At 42.2% G+C, this 16160-nt stretch overlaps 1 protein-coding gene across 2 annotated transcripts; it reads right to left on the minus strand.

Annotated features, from left to right (window-relative positions):
• Positions 1–888: 888 nt before the first annotated feature.
• HLX (H2.0 like homeobox) lies at positions 889–14555 on the minus strand. 2 transcript variants are annotated; one of them, XM_069955046.1, is made up of 4 exons: positions 13296–14555; positions 7207–7392; positions 5310–5494; positions 889–3158 (listed from the first exon to the last, which is right to left on the minus strand). In XM_069955046.1, exons 1-4 carry the CDS (start codon positions 13768–13770, stop codon positions 2835–2837), a joined length of 1170 nt encoding a protein of 389 aa, XP_069811147.1. In that variant the 5' UTR covers positions 13771–14555; the 3' UTR covers positions 889–2834. The 2 variants fall into 2 exon arrangements, with proteins under 2 accessions (XP_069811147.1, XP_069811148.1); XM_069955047.1 differs by lacking the exon at positions 7207–7392 and having other exon boundaries at positions 13296–14553.
• Between the last annotated feature and the right edge of the window lie 1605 nt (positions 14556–16160).

Genomic DNA, 16160 nt, shown 5'->3' on the forward strand with positions numbered 1-16160 from the left:
ATATATATATATAAAAAAAAAATATATATATATATATATATTATATCATTTATATATTATTTTTTATTCATTATATAATCACTCCTCACCTGTGACCTCTGGCTCCCAGCATTCTCATAGAACTACAAATACCAGAACTCCGAAAGCCTGAGCTGGGTTCACACTACGTATATTTCAGTCAGTATTGTGGTCCTCATATTGCAACCAAAACCAGGAGTGGATTAAAAACACAGAAAGGATCTGATCACACAATGATGTAATTGAGTGGATGGCCGCCATTTAATGGCAAATATTTGCTGTTATTTTAAAACAACGGCTGTTATATTGAAATAATGGCCGTTATTTACTGTTATATGGCGGCCATCCACTCAATTTCACCATTGTGTGAACAGATCCTTTCTGTGTTTTTAATCCACTCCTGGTTTTGGTTGCAATATAGGGACCACAATACTGACTGAAATATACGTAGTGTGAACCCAGATGTAAAATAAAGTGTGTGTGTATATATGTGTATGTTTGTGTGTGTACATGTTTATGTGTGTAAGTGTGTGTGTGTGTGTGTGTGTGTATACATATGTGTGTGTGTATGTGTATGTGTATACATATATGTGTGTGTGTGTGTGTGTGTATGTGTGTGTGTATACATATATGTGTGTGTATACATATATGTTTGTGTGTGTGTGTGTGTGTGTATGTGTGTGTATACATATATGTATGTGTGTGTGTGTATACATATGTGTGTGTGTGTGTGTGTGTATGTGTGTGTGTGTGTGTGTGTGTATGTGTGTGTGTGTGTGTGTGTGTGTGTATACATATATGTGTGTGAGGGGTGCTAATAATAAGTGAATAATATTTGTGTTTGTTTTATAAATAAATCATCTCACTTGATCGAAAACCATAATAAATCTTTTATTTACAGTCTTTTCAGTGCATGGTGCAGGCTGGTAAAGAGGAGGAGGAGGGTGGAGATTACCGGGCACAGGCGGCTTCACATTTTGTAGGAGGCATCAGACACAGGAGCACACTATGGGGACTCAGGGGGCATCAGACACAGGAGCACACTATGGGGACTCAGGGGGCATCAGACACAGGAGCACACAGGGGGCACTCAGGGGGCATCAGACACAGGAGCACACAGGGGGCATCAGACACAGGAGCACACAGTGGGCACTCAGGGGGCATCAGACACAGGAGCACACAGGGGGCACTCAGGGGGCATCAGACACAGGAGCACACTATGGGCACTCAGGGGGCATCAGACACAGGGGCACACAGGGGGCACTCAGGGGGCATCAGACACAGGGGCACTCAGGGGGCACTCAGGGGGCATCAGACACAGGAGCACACTATGGGCACTCAGGGGGCATCAGACACAGGGGCACACAGGGGGCACTCAGGGGGGCATCAGACACAGGAGCACACTATGGGCACTCAGGGGGCATCAGACACAGGGGCACACAGGGGGCACTCAGGGGGCATCAGACACAGGAGCACACTATGGGGACTCAGGGGGCATCAGACACAGGAGCACACAGGGGGCACTCAGGGGGCATCAGACACAGGAGCACACAGGGGGCATCAGACACAGGAGCACACAGTGGGCACTCAGGGGGCATCAGACACAGGAGCACACAGGGGGCACTCAGGGGGCATCAGACACAGGAGCACACTATGGGCACTCAGGGGGCATCAGACACAGGGGCACACAGGGGGCACTCAGGGGGCATCAGACACAGGGGCACACAGGGGGCACTCAGGGGGCATCAGACACAGGAGCACACTATGGGCACTCAGGGGGCATCAGACACAGGGGCACACAGGGGGCACTCAGGGGGGCATCAGACACAGGAGCACACTATGGGCACTCAGGGGGCATCAGACACAGGGGCACACAGGGGGCACTCAGGGGGCATCAGACACAGGGGCACTCAGGGGGCATCAGACACAGGGGCACACAGGGGGCACTCAGGGGGCATCAGACACAGGAGCACAATATGGGCACTCAGGGGGCATCAGACACAGGAGCACACAGGGGGCACTCAGGGGGGCATCAGACACAGGAGCACACAGGGGGCACTCAGGGGGCATCAGACACAGGGGCACACTATGGGCACTCAGGGGGCATCAGACACAGGGGCATACAGGGGGCACTCAGGGGGGCATCAGTCGGCTCTACTAACATACTTGACAGGGAGCTCCTGTGGCTGCAGCACTGTTCATCCCCTTTAGTCAGTGACCACTTTACAGTATATAAGTACCGTGTTCAGGGACTGTATACATCACAGGCCGGTGCATGCGTCCACAGTCCGACATTTCAGCCCTCATCCTATGCGACAAATTGGAAACTTGCCCCCAAATACCCCTAATAGGTGGGTTTTTTGCTCTTTCCCCTCCTTTGTCTTCCTTCCCCTTACTCTCTGGCATCTTCCAGCAATAAGTCTGCATTATCCTCGCATCTCCATTGATATGTCGCATCATATACAATCGCCAATCGAGTCCTGGCAGCTGAGTAAATAAATACTACAAATGAATAGTAAAACTATACAGAATTGTCCAGGTTGGTGAATTGGCGCACACAAAGTCGCTTCCTATTAGTCGGGGGTCTCTACAACCTCCTTAGGGGGTCACTTACTTATGGGCAACCCACTGATTTCCAGCCCATAGTAAGTGCCCTCACTAGCTGCCCTGTAGGTGGAGGCAGGGATGCTGGGAATGGGGGCAGACATGACGTCACTGTCACTACTGCCTGCCCCAGTGACGTCACCGATGATCCAGCCAATGAGATCTTCACAGTGTGTCCCATCATTCTGGAGAGCAGTCTGTAGTCCTGGAGATTAGTGCAGAGGGGGGCTGTGTGGCTCGGGGGTCTCTGCTGGGCAGGGGGCAGCCTGCTGTGTGGGGGAGGGGGATCTGATCACACTGGTTGGCTCTGGGCCCCCCACCTCAGTCCTTTCACTGTCACTGGGCATCATGTCCAGCAGGTCGGAGTCACTGGAGTCACTGTCCCCCTCAGATCTGTAGGAACTCCTGTCTATGTCCCCCTCCCCAGTACAGGGGGCTTCACACTTCTCACTCTCCTCCTTCTCTTTATCCTTCTGGGCTTGCGCCTCTTTTGAGTGTCTCCATTTCATGCGCCTGTTCTGGAACCAGACCTTCACCTGAGAAGACAAGGGCAATAAGTTATTATAGTGCAAACAACCACTACAACTCCCAGCATGCTCATATAGGAAGGTGCCATCCATCCAGCAATCCCCCCCCCCCTATGGGATTACTGCTCCATATAATGTAATCCTTGAAAAGGTGGAGGAGTAACCCCTTATATAATGATCTATGTGACCCTGCAGCAATGAAGTCTCTGGAATGGGGCCCCCCTTTATACTGGGAGGCTTCTCTTATGTCACGTCTGCAGGATGGAGGTCATCACTGTAGGAATGGGGGTCATCACTATAGGAATGGGGGTCATCACTGTAGGAATGGGGGTCATCACTGTAGGAATGGGGGTCATCACTATAGGAATGGGGGTCATCACTGTAGGAATGGGGGTCACCTAAGATAGAGATTTCATCTAAAACAAGGTAGAGTTACCCTTTATATATTTAAATCACCCTACAGCAATGAAGTAAGAGGGTGCAAGGATGGGGGTGACCTCTTATACAACTGCAACATTATAGAAGAAATATATATATATATATATATATATATATATATATATATATATATTGTATTATTCCCCCAAGCAGCAGCCGGGGGGATATCATTATATATATATATATACACACACATAATGCTGTCCCCCTGCAGGACTGGGGTCGCCTCCTGCCCCCCCCCCCCCCCCCTACATCCATTCTATTAACCCTTCATCCTCGCAGGTTCCAGGGTAAATATCAGTTGGGAACAAGAGAAAAGAAAGCAGAAGTGCCTGGTTATGTATTGGGGGGGGGGGTGATCAGTTCCCTTTTCTGCTCCCTCCATTATGGTTTCCGATCACATTGATTCTGCATTGAGCAATACTGAAGGATCCGACCCTGAGACTCTCAATTCGTTTCGTGTCATAAACCATAAAGTTGCTTCATTGCGACCACAAGAGCTGAGGACCCCCCCCCCCCCCCCCCCCTATTCTCCATCCTCCCCCCCCCCCCCTATTCTCCATCCTCCCCCCCCCCCCCCCCCCCCATTCCATCCTCCATCTCACTGCTCATCACTCCGGTTACAGAAAAAACTGATTTCACTTCCCCTCAATAGAAGATTTCACAAGAGACGATGAGACAGAAGCTTCTATAACAGCCGCCTGATCACAGGAACAATATACCTGCCCCCCCCCCCCCATAGTCTCCATTTCCCTATAATTCTAACTGTATCTTATTATTGTTAACCCAAGAAACACTACATCACACTGACATCTATAGATAGATAGATAGATAAGAGATAGATAGATAGATAGATAGATAGATAGATAGATAGATAGATAGGAGATAGATAGATAGATAGATAGATAGATAGATAGATAGATAGGAGATAGATAGATAGATAGATAGGAGATAGATAGATAGATAGATAGATAGATAGATAGATAGGAGATAGATAGGAGATAGGAGATAGATAGATAGATAGATAGATAGATAGATAGATAGATAGATAGATAGATAGATAGATAGATAGGAGATATATAGATAGATAGATAGGAGATAGATAGATAGGAGATAGATAGATAGATAGATAGATAGATAGATAGGAGATAGATAGATAGATAGATAGGAGATAGATAGGAGATAGATAGATAGATAGATAGATAGATAGATAGATAATAGATGATAGATAGATAGATAGATAGATAGATAGATAGATAGATAGATAGATAGGAGATAGATAGGAGATAGATAGATAGATAGATAGATAGATAGATAGATAGGAGATAGATAGATAGATAGATAGATAGATAGATAGGAGATAGATAGATAGGAGATAGATAGATAGATAGATAGATAGATAGGAGATAGATAGATAGATAGATAGATAGATAGATAGATAGATAGATAGATAGATAGGAGATAGATAGATAGATAGGAGATAGATAGATAGATAGATAGATAGATAGATAGATAGATAGATAGGAGATAGATAGATAGATAGATAGATAGATAGATAGATAGATAGATAGATAGATGTGATGCTTCCTCCTGCCTCCATGTAGTTATCTGTCTGTCTGGTTGGATTTGTATTGGAATAATCCTATCTCCTCTATGTCCTATATCACCAGTAATTCCATCAGGCTCCATCCACATTGCTGCCACCCAGTGCCATCCTCTTACCTGGGCATCAGTGAGGCCCAGCATGGCTGCCAGCTGCTTCCTGTCAGGCTTGGTCACATACTTCTGCACCTCGAACCTCTTCTCCAGCCCTTTCCTCTGCAGATTGGAGAACACGGCTCTGGACCAGGATCTCTTCCTCTTGTAGGTCTGGGGCATGGTGTCCTTGGTGAGAACTGCATAGGGGCCTGGGGGGAGGACACAACCGGAGTCAATGGAGAGAAGAGTCTGAAACATCTGCAGACCCCCAGGAAGATGGGTCATATACAAAGTGATATCAGGTAGGAGTATATATATATATATATATATATATATATATATATATATCTATCCCCAGGGAATCTAGGAAGATGGGTCATATACAAAGTGATATCAGGTAGGAGTATATATATATATATATATCCCCAGGGAATCTAGGAAGATGGGTCATATACAAAGTGATATCAGGTAGGAATATATATATATATATATATATATATATATATATATATATATATGTACCCCCAGGGAATCTAGGAAGATGTGTCATATACGAAGTGATATCAGGTATGAATTAAAAAATCATGATAAATAAATGAGATATATATATAGTAGTACAAGCCGTAACATCCAATACTCTTTGCTAGAATACTAATACAACCCCTAGATAATAATATATCCCAATAGAATGGGATGTATAGCAGTGCTCCCCAACCTGTGGCTCCTCGGTTATCAGGGCATGATGGGAGTTGTAGTTGTGCAACAGCTAAAGGGCCACAGGTTGCAGAACATTGCTGTATAGAACATTGCTGTATAGAACAATGCTGTATAGAACATTGCTGTATAGAACATTGCTGTATAGAACAATGCTGTATAGAACATTGCTTTATAGAACATTGCTGTATAGAACAATGCTGTATAGAACATTGCTGTATAGAACATTGCTGTATAGAACAATGCTGTATAGAACATTGCTGTATAGAACAATGCTGTATAGAACATTGCTGTATAGAACATTGCTGTATAGAACAATGCTGTATAGAACATTGCTGTATAGAACAATGCTGTATAGAACAATGCTGTATAGAACATTGCTGTATAGAACAATGCTGTATAGAACAATGCTGTATAGAACATTGCTGTATAGAACAATGCTGTATAGAACATTGCTGTATAGAACAATGCTGTATAGAACAATGCTGTATAGAACAATGCTGTATAGAACATTGCTGTATAGAACAATGCTGTATAGAACAATGCTGTATAGAACATTGCTGTATAGAACATTGCTGTATAGAACAATGCTGTATAGAACATTGCTGTATAGAACAATGCTGTATAGAACAATGCTGTATAGAACAATGCTGTATAGAACATTGCTGTATAGAACAATGCGGTATAGAACATTGCTGTATAGAACAATGCTGCATAGAACAATGCTGTATAGAACATTGCTGTATAGAACAATGCTGTATAGAACAATGCGGTATAGAACAATGCGGTATAGAACAATGCTGTATAGAACAATGCTGTATAGAACAATGCTGTATAGAACAAAGCAATAGAAAATAAGACAGAAATAGCAAAATAATAAGTTATATCATTCAAGAGGCTTATCACATATTTACTGAATATAAACTATTTTTATTATGTTTATATTAAAATAAAAAATGTTATAATGAAACCTGGGCCAGGATGGGTGGGGGTGGGGATTGGGCCTCACACTGTCTCTTCTGTATATATGTTACCATTATAACTACAATAAGGATAAGGATACAGGCTGTGGGGGGAGGGATCTGGAATATCCAGTAACTAAAGAGTTAATGGGTGATAAATCAGACCTCAGTGTAACAAATACTATATGTAAATGTGAGATGTGGGAAGAAAGGGTTAATAATGCTGCTCCTGCTATGGAGAATACCTGGGAAGGTGTCCTGGAACTGCTGCTGCACTGAGCTCCTCGGGTTTGGGTTTAGCTGGCCCAGGATTGAGGAGGAGGAGGTCTCTGTGAGGGGCTCTAGGGAGGCGAAGAACTGTCCGGCTGTGGGCTGCATGTGGGGGGCATGGACCCCTGACTGGCGGCCTGAGCTGAGGAGTGAGGTCAGATCTGTGGTCAGAAAGGACAGAGCTCTGTTATAGGCTGAACCCAGGACCCAGAGAGAAGTAACAGGTCCTGTATGTACCACTGAGCCAAAGACCCCCATATAATAGATATATGTAACATCTCCTGTATGTAACCACTGAGCCAAAGACCCCCCCCATATAATAGATATATGTAACATGTCCTGTATGTAACCACTGAGCCAAAGACACCCCCCCCCATATAATAGATATATGTAACATGTCCTGTATGTACCACTGAGCCAAAGACCCCCCCCCCATATAATAGATATATGTAACATGCCCTGTATGTACCACTGAGCCAAAGACCCCCATATAATAAATATATGTAACATCTCCTGTATGTAACCACTGAGCCAAAGACCACCCCCCCCCCCATATAATAGATATATGTAACATGCCCTGTATGTACCACTGAGCCAAAGACCCCCCCCATATAATACATATATGTAACATCTCCTGTATGTACCACTGAGCCAAAGACCCCCCCCCATATAATAGATATTTGTTACACCTCCTGTATGTAACCACTGAGCCAAAGACCCCCATATAATAGATATATGTAACATGTCCAGTATGTAACCACTGAGCCAAAGACACCCCCCATATAATAGATATATGTAACATGCCCTGTATGTACCACTGAGCCAAAGAACCCCCCCATATAATACATATATGTAACATGTCCTGTATGTAACCACTGAGCCAAAGACACCCCCCCCCCCATATAATAGATATATGTAACATCTCCTGTATGTAACCACTGAGCCAAAGACCCCCATATAATAGATATATGTAACATGCCCTGTATGTACCACTGAGCCAAAGCCCCCCCCCATATAATACATATATGTAACATCTCCTGTATGTAACCACTGAGCCAAATACCCCCCCCATATAATAGATATATGTAACATCTCCTATATGTAAAACTGAGCCAAAGACCCCCCCCCCCATATAATACATATATATAACATGTCCTGTATGTAATCACTGAGCCAAAGACCCCCTCCCCATATAATAGATATTTGTAAGATGTCCAGTATGTAATCACTGAGCCCCCCAGATATAACACTCATATATATGTAACAGGTCCTGTATGTAACCACTGAGCCAAAGACCCCCCCCCCCCATATAATAGATATTTGTAACATCTCCTGTATGTAACCACTGAGCCAAAGACCCCCCCCCATATAATAGATATTTGTAACATGTCCAGTATATAATCACTGAGCCCCCCAGATATAACACTCATATATATATATATATATATATATATATATATATATATATATATATATATAAAACATGTCCTGTATGTAACCACTGAGCCAAAGCCCCCCATATAACACTCATTTATATGAAACATGTTATGTATGTGACCACTGAACCCCTCAGATATGACGCTCATATAAAGGTAACATGCTCTGAAATATGTATCAGTTTTTGTATGTAAATACTGAGCCCCACACATAACACACACACACACACACACACACACACACATATATGTGTGTGTGTAAATCTGAATTGAATCTTTACATTAAGTATAAATGTTTTTTTTCTTATGTTCTGTAATAATGGACCCCCCCCAGCATATAACCACTGATCCCCCTGCTCCTATATCTCCCAGCTCTATATCAAATATAAGAGATTATTCATCCCGTTTTTCAGTACACAGATTTTCCATTATATCTGTTCTACAATTACTGATATTTTGTACAAAAAAAAAGTAAAAAATTGGTAAGTCAAAAATACAAGATAGACCCAGAACAATGATCTGTACATCTATACCCAAGTGTCCTGTGTGGTGATGATGATGATGATGATGATGATGATGATGATGATGATGATGATGATGATGATGATGATTATATATGTACATTATCCCCGAGGAAATCAGAGACAAATACTAAACTAATTTGTGTGAAATTAATTAGATACCTGATTATTATTATTATTATTATTATTATTATTATTATTATTATTATTATTATTTTCTACTTTTACTTATTATTATTATTATTATTGTAAAATTCTGAAACATTTACAATTAATTGCAGATTTCATAAATAAAAATATTCTACACCTACAATCATAGTATAGTATTATTATTATTAAGTATTATTATTAATAATAATAACAATAATAATAATAATATTTGTACTAAACTGAATTCAAAAACTCATTCTAATAGTTCATAAAAAAAAAAAATAATAATAATAAAATGTAAACTAAATAGCAGACAATATTTGTTTTCTCTAGCAGGACTGCTGTGTGTGTGAGGGTCTCTAGGACTGCTGTGTGTGTGAGGGTCTCTAGGACTGCTGTGTGTGTGAGGGTCTCTAGGACTGCTGTGTGTGTGAGGGTCTCTAGGACTGCTGTGTGTGTGAGGGTCTCTAGGACTGCTGTGTGTGAGGGTCTCTAGGACTGCTGTGTGTGAGGGTCTCTAGGACTGCTGTGTGTGAGGGTCTCTAGGACTGCTGTGTGTGTGAGGGTCTCTAGGACTGCTGTGTGTGTGAGGGTCTCTAGGACTGCTGTGTGTGTGAGGGTCTCTAGGACTGCTGTGTGTGAGGGTCTCTAGGACTGCTGTGTGTGTGAGGGTCTCTAGCAGTAGTGTATGAGGGTCTCTAGGACTGCTGTGTGTGAGGGTCTCTAGGACTGCTGTGTGTGGGGGTCTCTAGGACTGCTGTCTGTGAGGGTCTCTAGCAGTAGTGTATGAGGATGGTGACTATTAGTTTCTGTCCCCAGAGAAATCACTTTCCACCGACAATCACTCAGGAATCTTTGTATCTTCTTCACATTTTATTCTGGGCTGAATCCTAGAGCTGAGATCTCCCCCGTATATTAGGGACCCCCTCCATGTTCCCTCTGTACTCTCCTGTATACAGGCACAGGTTACTATATACTGTATGTTCTGCTACATCTGATGTCATATCCGCATATTATACACAGAAACCATAGGAGATAGATAGATAGATAGATAGATAGATAGATAGATAGATAGATAGATAGATAGGAGATAGATAGATAGATAGATAGATAGATAGATAGATAGATAGATAGGAGATAGATAGATAGATAGATAGATAGATAGATAGATAGGAGATAGATAGATAGATAGGAGATAGATAGATAGATAAATAGATAGATAGATACTAGAGATAGATAGATAGATAGATAGATAGATAGATAGATAGATAGATAGGAGATAGATAGATAGATAGATAGATAGATAGATAGATAGATAGGAGATAGATAGATAGGAGATAGATAGGTAGATAGATAGATAGATAGATAGGAGATAGATAGATAGGTAGATAGATAGATAGATAGATAGATAGATAGGAGATAGATAGATAGGAGATAGATAGATAGATAGATAGATAGATAGATAGATAGATAGGAGATAGATAGATAGATAGATAGATAGATAGATAGATAGATAGGAGATAGATAGATAGGTAGATAGATAGATAGATAGGAGATGATAGATAGATAGATAGATAGATAGATAGATAGATAGATAGATAGGAGATAGATAGATAGATAGATAGATAGATAGATAGATAGATAGATAGGAGATAGATAGATAATAGATAGATAGATAGATAATAGATAGATAGGAGATAGATAGATAGATAGATAGATAGATAGATAGATAGATAGATAGATAGATAGGAGATAGATAGATAGATAGATAGATAGATAGATAGGAGATAGATAGATAGATAGATAGATAGATAGATAGATAGATAGATAGAAGATAGATAGATAGATAGATAGATAGATAGATAGGAGATAGATAGATAGATAGATAGATAGATAGATAGGAGATAGAATGATTGAGTTCCAGTTTATATATTTGTTACCAAATAGAACTATTGATTATCTGTAATAGTCAAAGATTTGTCTTCAGGTTTTTCATTACGATTATTGTGCACAAAGCCAAGAATATATAGAAAAAGAGAGGAAGTGAGAACGAGAGAAAAGAGAGAAAAGAGAGAAGAGAGAGAAGAGAGAAGTCTCTTTCCTTTATACTGTTCCTAATTTTTACAATGGATGATGATGTTTGTTGTTATTATTATTATTATTATTATTTCCTATAATATTCAGTCACTTTTCCTCATTATTTTAATGAATATTTACTGAACATTTTTTCCCCCAAAACATATTGATTTAATAAAGTTTTTAGGCAGTTCTGACCCCGCAGCAATGTTCTCCAGCTGTTGCAAAACTACAAGCAGCCTGCGCCTGTCCGGGCATGCTGGGAATTGTAGTTCTGCAACAGCTGGAGAGCTCAACAGGGTGAGGAACATTACCCCAAAAGTATAAGAAGCCCTGAGGAGTTCCCAGGAGGCTCCTGCCTGTATGGAGGTTATTCATATCAATGAATGTGTGTATATGTATAGTGTGTATGTGTATATGTATAGTGTGTATGTGTATAGCGTGTATTTGTATATGTATAGTGTGTATGTGTATATGTATATGTATAGTGTGTATGTGTATAGTGTGTATGTGTATATGTATATGTATAGTGTGTATGTGTATAGTGTGTATGTGTATATGTATATGTATAGTGTGTATGTGTGTATGTGTGTATGTATAGTATAATATCCCTCATCGCTATAGGCACAGACCACACAGACAGATTTCTCCCCAGAATACAGAAATAAAAGGATTTTCATTTATTTTTAAACCATATTCCACATAAATCTGCAGCTGGGAAGCCGCTCAGTGTGCACAGATGTAGCAGATCTGACTCTCCTATTTTACCTGCTTTGTACAGGGGAAATCTAATATTAAGCTTCTGTAACATCTGAGAGGACTGACTGCAGTGTGTATAGAAGATACAGGGTACAGGGTGTGCTATCACCTCAGTATATACAAGAATATCATGTATGTGGGATAATTGTCAAAATTGAGCAATAGTCATTGGTGATAGATATATATATACAGTGTATATATATATATATATATATATATATATATATATATATATATATATATATTTATATAATGTTGTGTTGTATACAGTCATTTTGTCAATTTGCTCTGTATACATTATACATTGTACATTATACCTGCAGCCATATTAGAACATATGTTCATTGTATCTGCCTGGATTTATGATCTCACTATGTAATATACCATGTTATACAGCGTTTAATGAATTCTCACTATACAATATATACAAGTTCAGTTGTATCCCAACTATATAAATATAATTTGCACATTTTAGCATAGTATATAATATGCAGCGTAGTCATATAACCTGCACATATACACATAGCCTGTCAGTATGGGATGTTGCCTTGATATCATGTGTATCTAATATGCAGTGTAGTCACCTGACTCTATGACGATCATTTGCATATAATATTGACATCTCTCCTGTCACTTGAATGTATGAATAGAAGTTGCATATATATATATATATATATATATATATATATATATATATATATATATATATATATGTGTGTGTGTGTGTGTGTGTGTGTGTGTGTGTGTGTGTGTGTGTGTGTGTGTGTATGTAATCTCAGTTTATAATATGCAATGTAGTCACCTGGATATATGAATATAATCTGCATATACTCTGACCTGTCAGTATATAATATGCAGTGTAATCACCTGACTATATATATTGTGTGCATATATTAAATAAATCTCTCTGGGTAATATTGCATGTTTAAAAAATAATAATTATATATATATATATATATATATATATATATATATATATATATATATATATAATCTTAGTGTATAATATACAGTGCAGCTCCCTGTATATAGGAATATACTTGCAGCCCTATGTTATATACTTGCATGCATTGCTCTGTATGTGATGTCACGACTGTGACGACATAACCCCCGTGTAATCACCTCGCAGTGTGTTTCCTTCTTTCACTTTGGGATCAAACTCTGTGGAAAGGATCCGATCAATCCCGAACTTGAGGTCCTTGCTGGAGGGGGGAGGCTGGGAGCCGCCATGCTGTCCCCTGCTGCTGCTGCCCATGGCTCTGTGTGGCTGGTAGGGGGAGAGGGGGGACAGTCTGTGGTGGAAGGCAGCAGCAGCATCTGGGGTGACTGGGGTCGGTCTCAGGGGGGACCCCGCTTGCTGGTACTGGGCAGGGTGGAGGATCCCCAGGTGGGCTGCTGCTGCCAGGCCTGAGGAGCCAGGGGGGCTGTCAGGGTCCCCAACATGCAGGATGTCAGCGATGCAGAATGAAGGCTTCTTCCCGGGGTCTAATGGGGGGAATCCAGCGCCCCCTCCCCCTCCTGCACCCCCAGAGCAATAGGCAGACCAGATGTTAAAGTGGGACGCTGCATAGAAGGGAGCCAGCCCGGTGGTATACATCTTCCAGCCCGGGCACAGAGTGGCTGGCACTAGTCCTGGGGTGACTAGTCCTGGGGTCACTAGTCCGTGATGATGGAGGTCCTTAGGATAATAGGGACACTGTGCAGAGCTCCCCACTCTCTGTCCTGGATGGAGGACTGACAGCTCCTGGGCAGTGAGGACAGGTCCCTGGATGGAGGACTGACAGCTCCTGGGCAGTGAGGACAGGTCCCTGGATGGAGGACTGACAGCTCCTGGGCAGTGAGGACAGGTCCCTGGATGGAGGACTGACAGCTCCTGGGCAGTGAGGACAGGTCCCTGTAGCTGTGGACACTGAGAGGTCCCTGTAGCTGTGGACACTGAGAGGTCCCTGTAGCTGTGGACACTGAGAGGTCCCTGTAGCTGTGGACACTGAGAGGTCCCTGTAGCTGTGGACACTGAGAGGTCCCTGTAGCTGTGGACACTGAGAGGTCCCTGTAGCTGTGGACACTGAGAGGTCCCTGTAGCTGTGGCCCCCGCAGTCCCCGCTCAGGCTCCGCCGCACGATCCCCTCATACAGCTCAGGAAGAGCCGAGAAAAGTTTGGCTGAAACTTTGGACCTCTGCACTGTACAAGAGTTCTCCCCCTCCTCTTTGATTGGCCGCCAGCCCAGCCAATGAGCGCAGCCTCTCACTTTTTTTACTGCTAGCCACGCCCACTATACTGTCTCGTCTATGGGGCTGCTAACTGTAAAAGCTCCGCCCCTATTCCTCAGACAACCAATCAGAGTGCTGCTCATCCAGGGTCACAAACTGTAATGTTCCAAAACACCGAGGAGAGGCCGGTTACATTGTATCAGATATATTACCGGTCATACAGCGGCCGTTACATTGTATCAGATATATTACCGGTGATACAGCGGCCGTTACATTGTATCCAGATATATTACCGGGGATACAGCGGCCGTTACATTGTATCCAGATATATTACCGGTCATACAGCGGCCGTTACATTGTATCCAGATATATTACCGGGGATACAGCGGCCGGTTACATTGTATCAGATATATTACCGGTGATACAGCGGCCGTTACATTGTATCAGATATATTACCGGGGATACAGCGGCCGTTACATTGTATCCAGATATATTACCGGTCATACAGCGGCCGTTACATTGTATCAGATATATTACCGGTGATACAGCGGCCGTTACATTGTATCCAGATATATTACCGGGGATACAGCGGCCGTTACATTGTATCAGATATATTACCGGGGATACAGCGGCCGTTACATTGTATCAGATATATTACCGGTCATACAGCGGCCGTTACATTGTATCAGATATATTACCGGGGATACAGCGGCCGTTACATTGTATCCAGATATATTACCGGGGATACAGCGGCCGTTACATTGTATCAGATATATTACCGGGGATACAGCGGCCGTTACATTGTATCAGATATATTACCGGGGATACAGCGGCCGTTACATTGTATCCAGATATATTACCGGTCATACAGCGGCCGTTACATTGTATCCAGATATATTACCGGGGATACAGCGGCCGTTACATTGTATCCAGATATATTACCGGGGATACAGCGGCCGTTACATTGTATCCAGATATATTACCGGGGATACAGCGGCCGTTACATTGTATCAGATATATTACCGGGGATACAGCGGCCGTTACATTGTATCCAGATATATTACCGGGGATACAGCGGCCGTTACATTGTATCCAGATATATTACCGGGGATACAGCGGCCGTTACATTGTATCAGATATATTACCGGTCATACAGCGGCCGTTACATTGTATCAGATATATTACCGGGGATACAGCGGCCGTTACATTGTATCCAGATATATTACCGGGGATACAGCGGCCGTTACATTGTATCAGATATATTACCGGGGATACAGCGGCCGTTACATTGTATCAGATATATTACCGGGGATACAGCGGCCGTTACATTGTATCCAGATATATTACCGGTCATACAGCGGCCGTTACATTGTATCCAGATATATTACCGGGGATACAGCGGCCGTTACATTGTATCCAGATATATTACCGGGGATACAGCGGCCGTTACATTGTATCAGATATATTACCGGGGATACAGCGGCCGTTACATTGTATCCAGATATATTACCGGGGATACAGCGGCCGTTACATTGTATCCAGATATATTACCGGGGATACAGCGGCCGTTACATTGTATCCAGATATATTACCGGGGATACAGCGGCCGTTACATCACGCGGTCACTGACCGTTACAGGACGCGCTGATCTCTACATTCTATCAAAAATTTACATCTGGTCATTCTCAGTGACGTCATCCTTGGTCTGTGACGTCAGTGTAACTCCTGTGTAATTATTACTGACACATCCAAGTCCTTCACTCTATATACTGATGG

This window comes from Dendropsophus ebraccatus, chromosome 15 (assembly GCF_027789765.1).
Source record: "Dendropsophus ebraccatus isolate aDenEbr1 chromosome 15, aDenEbr1.pat, whole genome shotgun sequence".
NCBI classification, from domain to species: Eukaryota; Metazoa; Chordata; class Amphibia; order Anura; family Hylidae; genus Dendropsophus; species Dendropsophus ebraccatus.

Bases quoted from the DNA above. Each gene is read 5' to 3' on its own strand.
- HLX (XM_069955046.1), bottom strand. From the start codon at position 13,770: ATGTATACCACCGGGCTGGCTCCCTTCTATGCAGCGTCCCACTTTAAC. The intron at 7,393-13,295 runs GTGATTACACGG...TTCTGACCACAG, and splicing joins AGAAGGAAACACACTGCGAG to ATCTGACCTCACTCCTCAGC. The intron at 5,495-7,206 runs GTATTCTCCATA...TCCTCCCCCCAG, and splicing joins GTTCCAGGACACCTTCCCAG to GCCCCTATGCAGTTCTCACC.